The sequence below is a fragment of the Netta rufina genome (assembly GCF_964035555.1).
Source record: "Netta rufina genome assembly, chromosome: 2".
NCBI lineage: Eukaryota > Metazoa > Chordata > Aves > Anseriformes > Anatidae > Netta > Netta rufina.
This window is the reverse complement of record NC_140124.1, coordinates 44613336-44630187: the sequence shown is the minus strand read 5'-3', so window position 1 is coordinate 44630187 and position 16852 is coordinate 44613336. Positions and strand designations below refer to the sequence as shown.

Sequence of the window (16852 nt, the reverse complement as noted above, 5' to 3'; positions counted from 1 at the left end):
TTTAATGTGGTTGGACGTGGTGCTTGGGGACATGGTTTAGTGGGTGACATTGGTGGTAGGGGGATGTTTGGACCAGGTGATCTCGGAGGGCTTTTCCAACCATAATGATTCTGTGAGCGCATGATTCTATAAACTCAAAGAGCCACCTGCACAGCACACGGTTTTGCAGAACCTACTGCCTTGAACACCTCTATTAAAAAATAAAAAATAAAAAGCAGAAAACAAACAAACAAACTAGGCGGGAGCGCACTCCCCACCGCCACACCGCAGGCGGGCGCCATCTCAGGCGCCCTCCCCGGGGCGCGCATGCTCCGCCCGGCTTCCGCGTCAGGGCGGGGAGGGGAAGGGAAGGGAAGGGAAGGGACGGGACGAGAGGGGCCGGGGAGGGGGCGGCAGGGTCCGGCCATGGACGCCAGCACTTTGGAGCTGGACGCGGTGAAGTTCGCGCAGCTGGCGGTGCAGCGGGACCAGAGCGGGCGCTACCAGGAGGCCGTCTTCTACTACAGGGTATGGGGCGGGGGGGGAAGCGCCGGGGGGCGGTGGGGTCCCTGCCCCGGGGCTCTGAAGTGGGTGAGCGCAGTGTTAGGGTGCCTGCGGGCAGCAGAGGGGTGGAAAAGGTCTTAAACTGCTCATGTGGGGTGAGCTGAGTGTGTTTGTGGGAAGTGTGTGCTGTTGTGAAACGTTGTTGGTCGTAAATGCCAGCTCTGAACTGTGTTTCCGTCATGTCACCGTGAACAGCCGGTGTGCTGGCTCTGCAGGCATTTGCTCAGCTGCTTCTGCCCTTTGGAGGGTTAATGTGTGGAAATCTATTGTCACTCTGCCTCTTAAAGCCAGGTAGAGCACTTGTGCTTGAAACAAACCGCAGGAGAAGCATCAATTATGCATGTTTTTTTTGACGTACTGGGTTGAAGATCCACATTTGTTTTGTGCGTCATACACAGACAGCTTACAAGGGGGATACAACATCTGTACTTCTGGTATGCCACAGACATGCATATGGTCCTTCAGCAGGTATCTGTAGAGTGTTTTTTCTCACAGATAGCTGTATGCTAGACCTTAGCAGTAGATAATTGCTATGCATGAAAGGAACAGCATCTCTGTTTTCATTTGTAATATGGTGATGGATGTTGACCATGAGCATGAAGCTCTTGGTTCTGCGATGCCCATCAGTAAAATATTTATCCTGATAAGTACAGGCTGTATTTAAGCTTGGGCAAACTAGGCAGGTGCCTATGGGAATAAACCGATAAGCTTGACAACATCATAGCCACAAGAGCAAGAGATGCCAGCTGTGACTGCTTGCCCTGTAAGGAGCAGCCTTTCTGGAGACCATCTTTGTGGAGCAGCTCTCAGGGAGTTACTGCTCTGCTTCCTACAAACACAGCCTGCTACGTGACAGCCACCTTCTCATCTGCTGCTGCTAGGAAGAAAAGCACTGCTGCAGAAGCCTGTCTGTTCCTTGCTTTTCCCCCTGTGACAATAATGAGGACAAAGTAAGGTTTTTATCCTCGTTTTTAGGAGTGACAAATTTCAGTTTTCTGTATGCTTGTGAGACTGCGTCAGCTGTGGCTGTTGATTACAACCCTGCCAAACCTTAATGTGTTTTTCATAAATTTAGTGAATGGATAGACAGCTTATGCAACTGAAAACATTTTTTCTACATAGATTTGTGCAGTATAGGAAAAGCCTTAATGCGGATAAACACACTCTGCATCTGAGCTGGAGACCTACACTCAGTCCTTGATGTACTTTGATTAATATCCAGTGTTTTATGTGCTTACAAACATTTAAAGATCAAAGTCTGAGGAGCTAGGAAACTTTAATTTTATAGAATTTCAAGATTTGATAGCATTATATGAGTAACGCTAATAGAAAAGACTTCATAAACCAAAATTCTAAGGGTTTGATTTCGAAAAGTTTTTATATTGGTTTTCTTCTCATTATTATCAAATTCAATGTGAATAAGTTCAGTAGCATCTTTTTTTTTTTTTTTTTTTTTAAACCATAAATCTGAAGCTTTAAAAATAAAAGACAGCTTGCAACCTGTGAGCTTTACTTAAATGATTTTGGTGCATGCTTGAGAAAGCTTATTTAACGTTTCTGAGTTCGTGGATTAAACTATACATGCAGATCTAAGATCAGGCCTTAAAGAACTTCAGAAGGTTTATTATAGTTTTATGGGTTGTCCCATGTGTGAGAAATTGAATGTAGGAGATTAGATCTCATTTATATCTTCCTTGCAACAGATTTTTCCCTCTAGCCACTGAGTCATTATGTAGATGTCAGGTCCTGTTTTCATGCAACTTACGGCAGTTACAGGCCCTCTGTTCATTGAGAATAATTTTCCAGGCAGGAAATATTATCTTTGTTTCAAATTCTTTTCCTTTCAGGAAGCTGCACAAGCCTTGATTTATGCTGGGATGGCAGGGTCAAGCTTGGAAAACATTCAAGAAAAAATAAATGAGTACTTGGAGAGGGTTCAAGCTCTCCATTCAGCAGGTGGGTAAGGAGCTTTCTAATTAAACCTTTGTTTAAATTGAGTAGAATGCCTTTCAGTGCTGTGAAATATTTATCTGTGATGTTCGCTCTGCTTTTCATGTTTCTAATTTTTTTTTTGCACTGTGTAACAGACCATAAATACAATAAGCACATCAGCGTTTTGAATTCTGTAATACCTCAGAAGTGAAGCACTTATTTCCTAAGCACTTGAGTGTGGATATTCTTTCCTTTTAAATATTCCTAGGAACCGTATCTGCACAGCAAACTTGATGAAATAATTAAGCATAGCAACAACAACAACAAAAAAAATCAGGAACTAATCAAAACTTCCATCTAAGCCTCAGCAGCATGATGGGTTCAAAGCAGGTGTGTTTGGATATTTATGTAGAATTATTAACTTCAAGAGGGTGAAATAACACAAGAAGTGTTTGGACATAAATAAAAATCTCCAGTTATTGTACACCTGTAAGTCTCATTTAGAATCTCAGCCCAAGTGGGATGGTGGGAGGTTTATAGACCAGTCTCCTGCTCAAATCAGGGTAGATGCTGATTTTTGGACCAGGTTGCTTGGGTCTGGTCAAGTCCAGGAGATCACTACAGACAGAAATTCCCCAATGTATCTGGGCTTGTGTTCCAGGGTGCAATTATCATTCTTGTATGCTTGTTATTTTGTGTCTAGTTGAACTGTCCATTTCAGTCTGTAGGCAGTTCTCTCACTCCCTTGCTTTGCACCACGCTGAAGAGGCTGAATCCGTTTTCTTGTTAAACTGATGATTACCAGCAGATTGCTATTAGGTAGCAGGACAAATTCTCCTGCTCCTGACCATGATTAGGGACCCCGGTGATTGGACACAGTATTCCAGATGCAGCCTACTGGGCCCTGAGTAGGGACGTACTCAGGGACCCCCATGCCCTTTTCTGCAGAGCTGTTCCCCAGCTGGGCAATCCCAGTCTGTCTGGTGTTGGTCTGTCCCAGCTGTGGGGCACGGCACATCTGGTAGAACTTTCTGTGGTTTCTGTCACCCTGTTTCTTTAGTTTGTCTGTGTCCTTCTGAATACCAGCTGTGCCCTGGAGTAAATTGGTTTGGTGGGGTCTGCAGTTTTGATGAAGATGCACTACATGTTCTCCTTCAGGTCATTAATAAAAATATTAAATGAGAGGGACACTTAAGGATCATGTATATTGCAGCAGGTGATACATTTTCACAAAGGATGCAATATTTCATATAATGGAACAATCTTGTCTTTAGTGTAGTATGAAAGATTCTGTGTACATTACTTGGCATGTGAAATATCCTGAGAGCATGTCCCTGCTCTTGGGAGGAGCGTTTGGTTTTCATCGTTGCAGAGAGGTCTGTAGCAAAGTTTTTGTTTCCAGTCAAAAAGTAGATAATGCTCATCTGCTAGAACTGCTAGGACTTCAGTACTGTGTTAAGGATGCTTTGATGTGTCTGCTGCTGTCGAATGCTAAATACTCTTTTTCATTTAGTTCAGTCACAGAAAACAGATCCTCTGAAGTCAAAGCAACAGTTGGACTTGGAGCGTGCTCACTTCCTCGTTACGCAGGCTTTTGATGAAGATGACAAAGGCAACGCAGAAGAAGCTATAGAGTTGTACACAGAAGCGGTGGAACTCTGTTTGAAAACAGTATGTTAAGCTACAAGTTAACTTGGTGGAATTATGTGATGGTAAGAAATTCTTCCACTTACACAAGTGACTGACCCCTAAAGACTGGCTTAAAAATGGAGTACCTGTATTTCTAAAAACTGCTTTTGGATCTTTTTTCCATTGTTTTTTTTTATGTAATGTTTCTTCCAGTCATTGTGTTGTTCAACGCTAGATTCATGGGGACTTGTGATTTGTGTATTTTTCTCTGAATCAAATTATACTAAAAACTAGAAATATTCTGGAATTTTTTTCTTGTTAATTTCTGCACTAGAGTGAATGCAATGTTAAAGCAGAAATTAAGAACAGTTAAGATTGAAGATGACTTGCCAGTATGTCAGCTGTATTACTTTATGAGTATATTAAAGGAAGTAATATATGAGAAATTTTTCATATAACACTTCCTGAAAACATAAGTCCCCGATACCAAAACTAGTAAGAAAAAAAAGTATCACTTGATTACTCAGTGTTCAACATTAAAACTGTTATGAGTGAATTTGATTCATGTTGAAGTTAATGGTAGGGATAAATTGGCTGTAATATAAGAAGAATATAATTACAGGTACTGCTTTTTTCTCTTAAGTCCAGTTGTCATAACTAACTCATTATAGGAAGAGCTCACCATCATAATGTAACTCCACCAAGTCTGTTTCTCTTTTTTCCTCTTCTCTTCCCTTTTTATAGTGTGAATATGTATGGGTTGTTGGGAGGGGGACATCACTATTGCTGCGTACTAGAGTAAAACCTTTTTTCTGCTTTTTGCAAACCAGTTTTAGGTAGCCTGAAAAACCTTGGCGATACACATAATCAGACCAAGAGCTCTAGTAGAACAGCTCTGTTTTGTTTTTGTTTTGTTTTGTTTTTTCCATTTGAGCTGTTGCATCAGAACTTCCTCAGTCTATTATATAAAACTTACTGCAGCAGCATACTTTTTTTTTCCCTCTGCTGCATTCCTCTTTCTGTTCTGTCAGTGCATGCAAATATTACTTACCTATGTAGAAGTTACTCTGAAATTATCTCATGTTAACAACTGATGTTACCTGATCTTTTATTGTGTGCAGATACTACTGAACTTTTCCTTTGGTCTTGATTAGCATCTTGTTTTATTAAGGTGACTGTAGGCTTTATCCCTCAAGGGGATCAAAAAGTGCCTTCCTAGGATGAAAGACGATTGAAGGAACTCTGCTATCTTGAAGCAGTACTATTTCATTTTCTGCTCTGTGTATTCAGGTGGAGAGTTTTACTTTCTTACCTTTGGAGCAGTCAGAGATCAGCCATTCCTTTTCTTCTGTGGCTGTCTCCTGGATGAGTCTGTAGGAGTACCACATCCACTGCTTACCTTCATGGATCTTTCAAAGTCTTTTTCAACCAGGAACTCTTAAGAGTAATTTATTACCAGATAAAAGTAGTTCCTTATAAAGAGTGCTTCTAGTTTCATTTCTTAGGGTGGTAGTAGCTTGCTTTTTGTTTCCTCAATTGACCTAGAATCAGTCAAGGTACGAAGCCAAACCCTGAAACCTGCTTGTGGGTGTCACAGAAAGAGCCACACCTCATGCTGTGTCTCTTGCAGATTACCTAGTTCCACTAGTAATGCTTCACTTGGAAGGAAAAAAAAAAGTGTAAACTGGTTGTACGAGTAATCTATTATGGCCTACCTCCCAACTGGGAATAGAAGTTAGCACACTTGATAACTGTTTTGGTGCCGTGATGTGGATAATGTTATGCTTAACATCTGCAAGAACAAGATTTTTAACTTTCAAGTAGACTCTTTCAATGAAAGCAAACATCCAAATCTATCTCTTCCTAAGTTACTATGATTATTTTTGACTTGGTTGTAGGGAAAAAAAATAAAAGGAACACATCTAAGTTCAGTAGTGTACATAACATTTGCTTTTTAATATTTTTTCCTGTTCAGAATTTTAGTATGGTTAATCCTTCTGGCAGCTTTTTGCATATAGTATTTCCAACACTGAAGAATTTTAAATAACGCTTTCATTCTACAAGCATTTGCTAGGATTGCAAAATGATATTCACTTAGTACGCTTTTTATGCTGAGATTTTGAAAAAACACATCTGCTCGTTTCAAAGGAGAATTGGAAAAAATGGGTAGTTACTGTTGGCTGTAATTTAAAAGTGTGGAATTGTACCAACTGAGCTTATAAAACCTGTGTTTTCTTTGGATGTGTAGCTTTTCTGTTTTGTTTTGAATTTAAGGCTACTGAAACTTCAGAAGCAGGCCTGCAGTCAAAACTGAAACAGCTGGCTCGGCAAGCACTGGATCGGTGAGTGTAATACTTAGCTCAAGGCAGCAATTTAATTGTATGGGTAAATGGTGCATGGGAGTCTATATCTAAAACAAGTTACGTGACTGTGAGTTCGATGTAAGTCCTTTAAAATCAACAGTACAATGGAAAATAATGGACTGTGCTCGGCTGTTTCAGTATAAGCTGTTTTCCAGCACTTTTTCAGTCTGTGTTTAAAAAAAAAGTACTGATTTGAATGTGTAGCAAGCCAGCAGTTCAATGCAACAACAGAAAATCTATCTCTTGAATACGCGGTCTTCAAGCAGTTGAAATGCTGGGTTGTGGTAAAGGTAGTAGGTTTTTCTGCTATGGTAGTTTTTAGACAAATTAAATCCTGAATTTCTGAGAGAAGGCAAAGCAGTAGGTGGTGCTGAAGCCAACGTTGGTGATCCTGCTATGATCACCATGTAGGGTCGGTCTGATCCTACTATGTCCTGTCAGTGAATTACTCTTAAGAGGGAATTTTTTCTCTCAGAGTTTGGGGTCTTTTTCTGAGGTTCCAGATAATGAATGTTTACCCAAATTCTCCTATTAGCATAGTCTTAAAGGTGACAAAATCTGATGAGTTCTGCTGAAAGTAGTTCATATTTGAGTTGCAAATGGTGGATTTTCATTTATTCTAGAATGGGAAAATGAAGAAGTACTGGCATCAGTACTGAACATTTTCTAAAACACCTATCTTCTATCGATGTTATTTGTGAATTGATTTTTCATAGGAAAAGTCGTATTGGTCAATTTGAGCATTTGTTCATACCATTTAACAAATATGGGAGCATGAACAAGGAAATAAATGACTGAAACATAACTTTATTTTTATTACAGTTGTAAATAGAATGCATTTTTATTTGCTTTAGAGCAGAGGCACTGAAGGTATCGATGTCAAAGTCATCTCAGAAGGAGAAGTCAAATGCAGCCAAACCAATTCAGCCAGTCAGAACGTTTTTTCCATTGGGACCTGATTTTTCTTTAAACGATAAACCACAGACAATCAGAGCAGTACAAGCTAGTGAATCTCAAGGTCAGAGATACACCGCAGAGGAGATTGAAGTACTCAGGTAAGTGGAGGCCAAGCTTTTCCAAAGTTTTAAAATTTGTGCACTCATCCTTTGTGTATCTTAGACAGTAAATTATTATACACAGAACAGTCTTGGAAAAACACTACTTATTAACTCTGTCATTGTACATGTTAAATTATTGTTTTCTCTGTGGTCATGCAATCAGTAGCTTTTATTCACGGAGCATACTTCCTGGAGTGTATTTAGAAGACAATTTTTTATAATTGACTGCCAGAATTATTTTTTATAGCTTTATTTTTGTATATACCTGATTGAATTCATGAAAGATCCAACTCTGAGATGCCAAGGTACAAAGTTGTTTTTACAGATGATACAATTAATATTTCATTGGATATTGAGGAAGCATAATATATTTCAGGATTATGACTTTTATTATATCTTGTTCTTTTTGCATTGATTTTTTTTATTATAGGAGTCATAATATACGAATAGTAGGGAATCCATAAACTCTTTAGCCTAAATTGTGAATTTTGAAAAATATCAATTATATGCAAAAATGCATTGTTTGATAGCTGTTTCAGTATTCTTCCTTCTACCTTCATGGTAAATAAGATTGTGTTCAGGGTGACGTTCAACACTGTCCAGGATTTGATCTTAAAATATTTTGTCTGTTACTTCAGTTTCAGGGACTTAAATGGACTAAGGATGTAGACCTAAAGATGGAAGTGTATGTGCATCTGAAAAGTTGCAAACCATGTAGAATTGCCTTATTAAAATTTCATTTGTTTGTGCAATATATATTTCTGTTCTGTGGATTTTGGGGGGAGTGTTAAGTCTTGCCAGATAAATTAGTTGTGTCTTATCTTTCATTATAATTTGATTTTAAAATATTTCATGTATCTTTTTCAGATAAATTCTTGATTACAACTTAATTGCATTCACATTTAAGTATGATTCTCTTTTTTTAAAGAAACATTCTATGTACTTCAATCAAAAATGTACTAATTAACATATGCAGTGTGTTTATTGGTTTTTGTTTGACAAAGCATTCCAGAATACTCCCCAATTAGATGAAATTTCATGTCCCTAAGTGATAATTGTTGTCAATTTACCCTAAAATTCTCTTCAACGAGTTGCTGAAGGGACTGGAGAAATTCTATTTAGAATAAGGTGTTTTTTACATGTTACTTCTACACCTATGAAGAGGTTTGTGGCTTAGTCATTTATCTGCTGGCACGGTGGCTTGCCCACAGGTATGCACATGTGGGATTAGTGACTAAGCCACCCAATGCTGCACACCACAAAATCAAATGAATGGCAGTGCTTGTTGCATTTTCAAGAGGTGGTCATCTTGTCTTCAAAGGCACCGTTTGTTTTTTTTTTGTTTGCTTGTTTGTTTTAAAAACTAATTTGATTGTCACTTTTATGAATTTAGTCTTGAAAAGATGATAGATAAGTTTGTAACTGTATTTTTCTCTTACGATTTACAGAAAGACTTCAAAAATTAATGGTATCGAATATGTCCCTTTCATGAGTGTTGATCTGAGGGAACGTTTTGCCTTCCCTATGCCATTTTCGTAAGTGCTATTCAATTACTGATCTTGTTCTGTTTTTATTTCCAAAGCTTTCCCATATTATTGCTGTGTTTTTCTTCCTCAGAATTTAAAACTGCTTAAGTAGGATTTTAAGCATAATTCAGACTGAGTTATTTCAATACTGTGGCCTCCTTTCTCCAGCCTGGTCTTTGAACTTTAATGTAAGCAGATCCTGCAGTTGTTTCTTCAGGCCTACCAGCAGAACATTTTATTTGGCTTTTTGGAGTATTGGACTAAGATGGAAGTTTGGGTCCACTTCCTGACTGCTGTGTATATTACTTTGCCTCAGTTATCCCACCTGTAAAATGAAGGTGATAGCTGTTTCTTCTCTAAAGAACTATTCAGAGGAAGAGTGATATATAAACCTCTAGATGTTTATTCATGGGCCATGGTATAGGTTCAGATTACATAGTCATAATAGACAAGACATCTGGTTGATAGTTGTTTTTTTTTCAGTTTTCTACTGAAGGTTTGACAATTGGATAAACCTTGGTATTTTCTGAACTAAAGAAACTTCTTAGTATTAGTTCGTCCTGTTGAAGTAAAGGAAGTAATTTGGGTTTCTGCTAATATAGATGGCTTTTTGCAATTCCTTTTTCCTATTCAGTCTTGTGAAGGAACCTCCTGGGTTTTATTTCACATTTTCAATATTTTTGCTTTTTTTGCCCCAAATCAACTATGGAGTACTGTTCTTTGAAGTTGTCTTACAGCTGTGTACCTGTTCTATGCATATTTTGTACCATCTGTCAGAAGTTCAAGATCTGGATATACCATGAGAAGCTTTTCTAAGCTGTTGATTTATTTCTACTTCCTTCCTCTCTCAAATCTAGTGATAAATGTGGGAAGTTACCGTTATCCCCCAAACAGAAAGCAATGTTTGCCAAGTGGGTACGGCCAGATGACATAACAAATAACCCTACGATGATTTATACCGTATCAAGTTTCAGCATAAAACAGGTAAGTTGTTCCCAAAGAGAAATGTATGCTGCTAGAGTTGATTGCAGGGACTATGAGACCTTATAAAAGGGGAAGAGGAGCACTTTTTCAGAAATGAACCTCTAAATGTGAGAGAGCTTTCCTTAACTCTCTGGAGACTAAGTAAACAAATCAAGAAATAGTACCACCTCAGATTCCATGCGTTTTCTAGCCATGAAAATGAAGAGGTATGTCATCAATGGAAATGAAAACCAGAATTTGAATTCCAGCTGAAAATCCTTTCTTCCAAAAACAGTAGTAAAGTTAGCATGAAAAAAGGCAAGGTGTACTCTGTGGCAAACAGTTTATTTCATGCAAAAAGTAACGGGCAAGATTTTAATTTTTGTATTTAAAGCACAAGTGGCCTATTGAGAATAGTGGAAATGTTTTTGTGTAGCGTTAAGTTGCAGATGGGCTAAGCTATTCTGAAATCAGCAACAGATTTTGCCATTGAGTATAGTTTACACTACAGAGTGTGTTTTGGGCAAAAAAAAGAGGTTAGTGTGAGTGAATGATGAAGTAGCTGCACTTGTCTCTCATTACCTTTGTTAAATCTTTTAAATGTGATTTGCTCAGTATAGCAAGCAACATGTTTCCTGCCTTTTTGTAGTAACTCTTGTTTCTCTCGGTTTAAGTCCTTTCCCTTTTGAAGGGCATAACCAATGATAACATTTTTTCACCTCTCCACACACCCTGTTTGTGCTTTTTTTTTCGGTATTTAAGTATTAGTAAATCACATCGTTGTTCTCTTTGCTTTATAGACAATAGTGTCAGACTGTTCATTTGTGGCATCACTAGCTATCAGTGCAGCATATGAAAGAAGATATAACAAAAAGTTGATTACAAGGTAAATAGCTACTATTTTCTACTATTTTGTCAGACTTAATACTGCTGAGCTTTGGCAGTATGTTCTGCAGTGGTGGTATTTAAATTGATACCTGTTAAGTTGTATAGTTATATGACTAATGGAAAAATATTTGGATTAGTATTCTCTAGTTTCATCAACTTTAGCTGAGATTCTATATTTGTATGACTGTACACAGTAAAAGTTAGTGTTTGTTTCACCTTCATCTCTGTGGGACTCGTGTGGCTTTAGCATTTCCAAAAATGAAAACAAATTGAGGTAGATGAGTATAAAGACATTGGAGTCTAATTTCAGATGTGCTTTGAGAAGAAGAAATAGTTTGGAATGCTTGCTTTGTTTTTAATAGAAACGTTACTTAAAACATTTTATAGGTTTGTTTTCTTCATTTGCTGTACTAAAGGCTGCCAGATGGTCTATCTTGAATCTCACTGCAGAGTTAATGTTAACAACACTATCTCAATTCAGTTTAACTAGCATACTACAATAAATTTAGCATGGGTTTGGCTGTCTGTCTGTCAGGAGCCCATTGCCAGACCAGTGTGTGAATGTTGTGCCTGGAATTTTGTTTCAGCCTATACTTCTTGAAGTGAAGATGCATTCTTTTCATCAACATTGAGTTCTGTAGCATTGCAGTCTTCAAACCTTTGACTATCATTCAGGCAGTTACTGTATTTAAATGGTATTTGCATATCTTCAGTATGTGTAATAGTAAGATAAAGGTGTTTGCATTGCTTCTGTTGGAGAAATGATTAGGTTACTTGTGTACTTTTTCTTAGTCTATTAAGGGAGGAACTGCAGCAAGAGTAAGGTATGAAAATAAAGCCTACTTAAACACTATTATCACATTTACTAAATTTGAGTGACTTTTTCATATAAAATTTCACATTTATCCTTAGCATGAATTCTATAAACAGACCATATTAATCCCACTTCTCATGTTATCAGTGTATCTACAGCTATATACTTTGTCACAATTTCTTATTCTTTTTTTTTTTTTTTTTTTTTTTTTTTTTAACAGTATCATTTACCCTCAGAATAAGAAAGGGGAACCAGAGTACAATCCATGTGGCAAATACATGGTGAAACTTCATATCAATGGCGTACCTAGAAAGGTAAATGATTAGGGGGGAAACTTAATACTGTTACTGTTTAAACCATATATTTTGAAGGATTGGTCTGCTTTACTGTGAAGCTGTGCTTTCAAAGCAAAAAATTTAGGAACATTTTGACGGAAAGTGATTTTTAATTGTTAAACTTTTTGGGATTCACTTTGGTAGTGAAATATGTAACGATAGAGATTTTATCTGCAGACGATCATGAGAATAGCTTTACTCCCATTCAATTCAAAAAAAAGAAGTTTACATTGCATAAAGGAGTTATGAAAACCATACAGGAAAAAAAACATCCCATATTCATGAATGAGTATTCCTTTTCTCAACCCCATCTCAGAAAAAAAAGTTACAGAACTAGAAAACTACCAAGAAGAACTTCCAAGGAAGGCTATAGGCCTGGAATGGTCAAAGGACTAAATTGGATGACCAAAGACCTCTAGTAAAGAGAGGAGATGCCTGAAGATAAATAACAGAGCTTTATGACCTCACAAGTATAATTTTCTTAGTGCATATAAATAAGGACATAAAATTGTGTAGAACTCACTATTGCAGATCGTTGTGGATGATGAATGTTTATGGGAGTTCAAAAATCAAGTGGTTCTATTTAGAGAGAAAGGGCTGCGGGGGTGAGTCTTCAAATGCTATTAAATGCTAAGATATAACCTCTGGGTCAGGAAGTCTGTTGGCAACCCAACAGATACTTCATGGAAGTATCATTTACGTACTTGACAAGCTCTTCATACTCTTTCCAAAAGATCTCCTAATCGCTGCTTTTTGTTAGGATGAATGACTGTGTTTTGTGAAAAAAATAGGATTTGACCAGAAATGTTGCTTTGACATTATTTTCCTTTCAAGAGAGAAGAAATTTAAATCTGGAACTAGAGACTGTGAAAGTGATACGACATGTTTTGTTTTGCTCTAGATATGTAACTTTATTTTCTTGCTGGCTACTGAACATAGTATACATTCTTTTTTTTGAATTAGGTGAAGGATATTGGTGGCTTTTTTTTCTTCTACTGCTAGTAATTACTGAGCTTTTCTGTAGCTGCGTTCAATAAATGTTAAACACTTTGCAAGCAAGTACTGTCAACATCTCCATTTTATATAGGGGAGACTAAGGCAGGTGCATACTGGTCACCCGGTGGACCAGCATACACAAGACCTGGCAAGACAATTTCTTGTTCACAAGGGCAAATCACTGCAGGATTGCTATGGGTGTCCACATCTAAGAGTGGTCAGGTCTGGCTGTGTCTCAGAAGATACGTATTGCTGAGAGTTTGGTTTTGTTATAGTTCTTGAAGTATTTCCGGAATACTGTATTAGCTTTAGGATGACTTTTTCATTTGTTTATTTTACACAGGTAATCATAGATGACCAGTTACCTGTTGATCATAGTGGGGAACTCCTCTGCTCTTATTCTAACAATAAGAATGAATTGTGGGTATCACTAATAGAAAAGGCCTACATGAAGGTCATGGGAGGATATGATTTTCCTGGATCAAATTCTGTAAGTAATAGATTATTTCTAACAAGCAAAAAAAAAATCCAGTTAGATAACCTGTCAAATAACTTTCCTTCTAGTGAGATCAAAATTAATTATTTGTGGAGGCAAGTCTTTGATTCCTTCTATTTGTTGCCTTTTTTGTTGTTGTTTCTTCATTCCACAAGTGTACTTAACTATGCTTGATGAGATCTCTGCCCATGAAAGTGTCTTACTCATTCTAGTTTGATGGACTTAATCTTGGTACTCGGACTGTAGGACTGGAATGTATGGTTGGAAAGTATTTGTGTTCTTATTGAGTCTAGCTGAAAATTTTGGGCAAAGTTATAACTTCTTTTGCCTGCATCAATAATGCTGATTTGTGATTCAACCGTTATTCTATCAATAGGGCAGTTTTTCCTTTTTAGGTCAAAGAGTCGGATAGGAAAGGAACAGACTGAAGTATTCCATGTATATGGAGGGAGCAAGTACTTCTGGTCTGTGCAAGTTTACCATATTGTTCCGTGCATTTATATGTTTCAGGTTCCTATAGTTTAGCTACTGATATTAATTAATAATTAATAATTAATAATGCTGCAGCTAACTTGACATGCAAACTATTCTTTCAAAGAGGCTACTTGACTCAAATGAGTTGCCCAAATAATCTTCATTCATTAATTAAGAAGTATTTCTGATCTTTTTTTTTTTCCATTCAAACTTCTTAAGAGTGTTAATAGTGTATTTTTGATTCCATGGTGCTGTTTGTGTTCTAGTTGGTGTCTTGATAATTACATTCTTTGTGGGTATGACAGGTAATCATCACCTTTGGAAATATACAAAGCCACGTTTGTCTTGATAAGCAAAAGGAGTAAATGTAGCGTGCTTTTGTATGCTATAAAAACATGTATGTTTATGTCAGTGGTGGGCTGACGTTTTGCAGAGCAAAAAATCATGAGACAATAGCTGTGTTATCTACATTGTCCTCCTTTAACTTGCTATCTGGAAAAACAGCTTGACTCATGACATTTAATCTCCACCCATCCCACGTCTTTTGACTATATTATAGCTTCCTTGTCTGGGTAAAACCACCACACAGGTTTACTTACTGTCTGTGTTGTATTTGTAATTCCTGAAAATCCCACCCACCAGTGCTGTTTATTGACCCTTCAAGCATTTATAGTTCCTGCTTTTCCTTTGAGGAGTACAAAGCAAAAGAAGCAGTATTTTAAGGAGATGAAATGGAGAGATTAAAGCATCTTTTAACAGGAAAACATGAAAGGCCTTACCAAAAAGAATAAAAAACCTAAACCCTGAGCCTTAGAAATAAAAGTTAAATAATTAAAAATGCATTTATAATATCGAGGTTCTAAATATTTCTTCAGAGATTGTGCTTTAAAAGTGTATGAATCAAAGAAGTAAATGCAACACTTCATAGAACTGCGCATGATTGATCACTTTTTAATGCTTATGTAGCTTTGAAATTCTGGTTCTTCATCAGTTCATTTTCTAATTTTATATAGTCTAAATCTTGAGCCTTTTATGTATGGAACTATATTGTAGCACATATACTTGGTTTCTTTCAAGGCACTTATAATTTATGTGCAGGGCATTGTAAGCTTATAGATGGGTTATCTGTTATGATTTTTTTTGGATATTTGTATTTCAGAATATTGATCTCCATGCACTGACTGGTTGGATACCAGAAAGAATTGCCATGCACTCTGACAATCAAGCTTTCGATAAAGATAGCACTTTCAGAATGCTCTATCAGAGGTAGATATTCTCTCTTAACTAATTAAAATGATTGGTATTTGAGCAACTACGCAGCAAAGAGCAGGTTGGAACCACTGTATAAGTTCAGTCTTTAATAGGTAGAAGGAAGTATAGGAAGTGTATCCCCTGGAACTTGATCTGCTGTCTCTAGCAAGTGGATACAGTGTGGTGTTAATCACATCACAAGATCTTGGTTATGTTCCACTAGTAAATCTGGAGGAGCAGCAGAAAGCTGGTCAAAACTCTGATACTTATCTTCAGGCTTACTGTAAAAATTCTACTTATAGTGCAAGATACAGCTGTCAGCTGTATTAAACATCAACTAGCAGGTACTTTGATTTATTTTAAAACTTCAGTGCAACCAGTTTCTTATGCGTTTCACAGCAGTGAAAGGGGGATATTCTGTTGACTGAAACAACTCCATGATGAGAGTCTGTGACTGTTTCTGCAGTGCTTTTTCAGTAGGATAGGAAGTCACACTTAATTGCTAATAGCTTTTCAGATATTCTGGCATTGCAGTTTGGAGATGTGGCTGCAATTAGGATGAGATCATAGCTTCACAGTTGTTGTTGATCTGTGCTAGACTGACAATCCGTAGTGCAATGACCCTGTAAACCACGTAGGAACCCTGAATGCATACTTGCTTTTTTAGCATGTGCTAGAAAGCATGTTAGTAGGTCTTCACAGCCATGCTTGCTGTGAAGTTAATGACTGCAATTCAAAACAATTGCAGAACTGAGTTGTTGATGTTCAGACCCTATAGGCCTGTGCTGAATAAGACAAAACCTTAGTGTAAACATTTGCAAAAGCCTAGAAGGATAAATTTTTCTTTCATGTTTGGGAAAGCCACCTCAAAACCCTGGCGTCAGTGGAGTTGTTGATTTACTCTATGTAGTGATTTAGCTAAGTGTTGATGAAACCATGTTTGTGTTCAGCTGAAGATCTGTGAAGAGTCACTTTAATAAGTGCTACAGATTGAACTTCAGGTTGACAGATGATGATTTTTTTTGTTTGTAACAAAAGTAATAATTTTTTTTTTACGTGCAGCCTGTACTTAAATACTGTAAGAAAATAGTTCCACTGTGATTTCTGACTACAAAAAATGTATTTCTGTTTTTTTTAAGCATCGTCACACAAATAGTGTACAAACATACCATTGCAGTGTCTGTCAAAAGTGAGTTTGCAACTGGTAACATTTTAAGTTATTTTTCACCTCTTTTTGAACAGATTTCACAAGGGGGATGTCCTTATCACAACAGCAACAGGTGTGATGTCTGAAGAGGAAGGAGAAAAATGGGGTTTAGTTCCAACCCATGCCTATGCAGTCTTGGATATAAGAGAATATAAGGTACCGAGTGAAACTGAAAGATTTATCAGATACCTGCTTGAAATTTGTGTCTGAGATAGGTATCTACTGATTTTTGTTCTAATGGCTTATACAGTTTATTTTGTCTGAGCTTCATTGGGAAATTCCAGAATCCTTAATGATGATGTATTTCCTTAAGATATTGGTCTGTATTCCGTATTCATATATTTAAAAAAGGAATCTTGACAAGATGAATCCAGCAA

The 16852-nt window shown here is 37.3% G+C and overlaps 1 protein-coding gene across 1 annotated transcript in view; it reads left to right on the top strand.

The window, feature by feature from the left end:
- Nucleotides 1–405: 405 nt before the first annotated feature.
- The window catches only part of CAPN7 (calpain 7), a gene marked incomplete at its 5' end in the record, with an annotated part of 31816 nt that continues 15369 nt past the window's right edge, over nucleotides 406–16852 (top strand). The window contains 12 exons of the mRNA XM_084282270.1: nucleotides 406–507; nucleotides 2391–2499; nucleotides 3989–4146; nucleotides 6379–6446; nucleotides 7322–7522; nucleotides 8974–9060; nucleotides 9909–10035; nucleotides 10815–10900; nucleotides 11937–12030; nucleotides 13391–13537; nucleotides 15177–15283; nucleotides 16511–16631. Coding sequence (XP_084138396.1) covers nucleotides 406–507; nucleotides 2391–2499; nucleotides 3989–4146; nucleotides 6379–6446; nucleotides 7322–7522; nucleotides 8974–9060; nucleotides 9909–10035; nucleotides 10815–10900; nucleotides 11937–12030; nucleotides 13391–13537; nucleotides 15177–15283; nucleotides 16511–16631 — 1407 coding nt within the window. The remainder of the gene's footprint in view (nucleotides 508–2390; nucleotides 2500–3988; nucleotides 4147–6378; nucleotides 6447–7321; nucleotides 7523–8973; nucleotides 9061–9908; nucleotides 10036–10814; nucleotides 10901–11936; nucleotides 12031–13390; nucleotides 13538–15176; nucleotides 15284–16510; nucleotides 16632–16852) is intronic.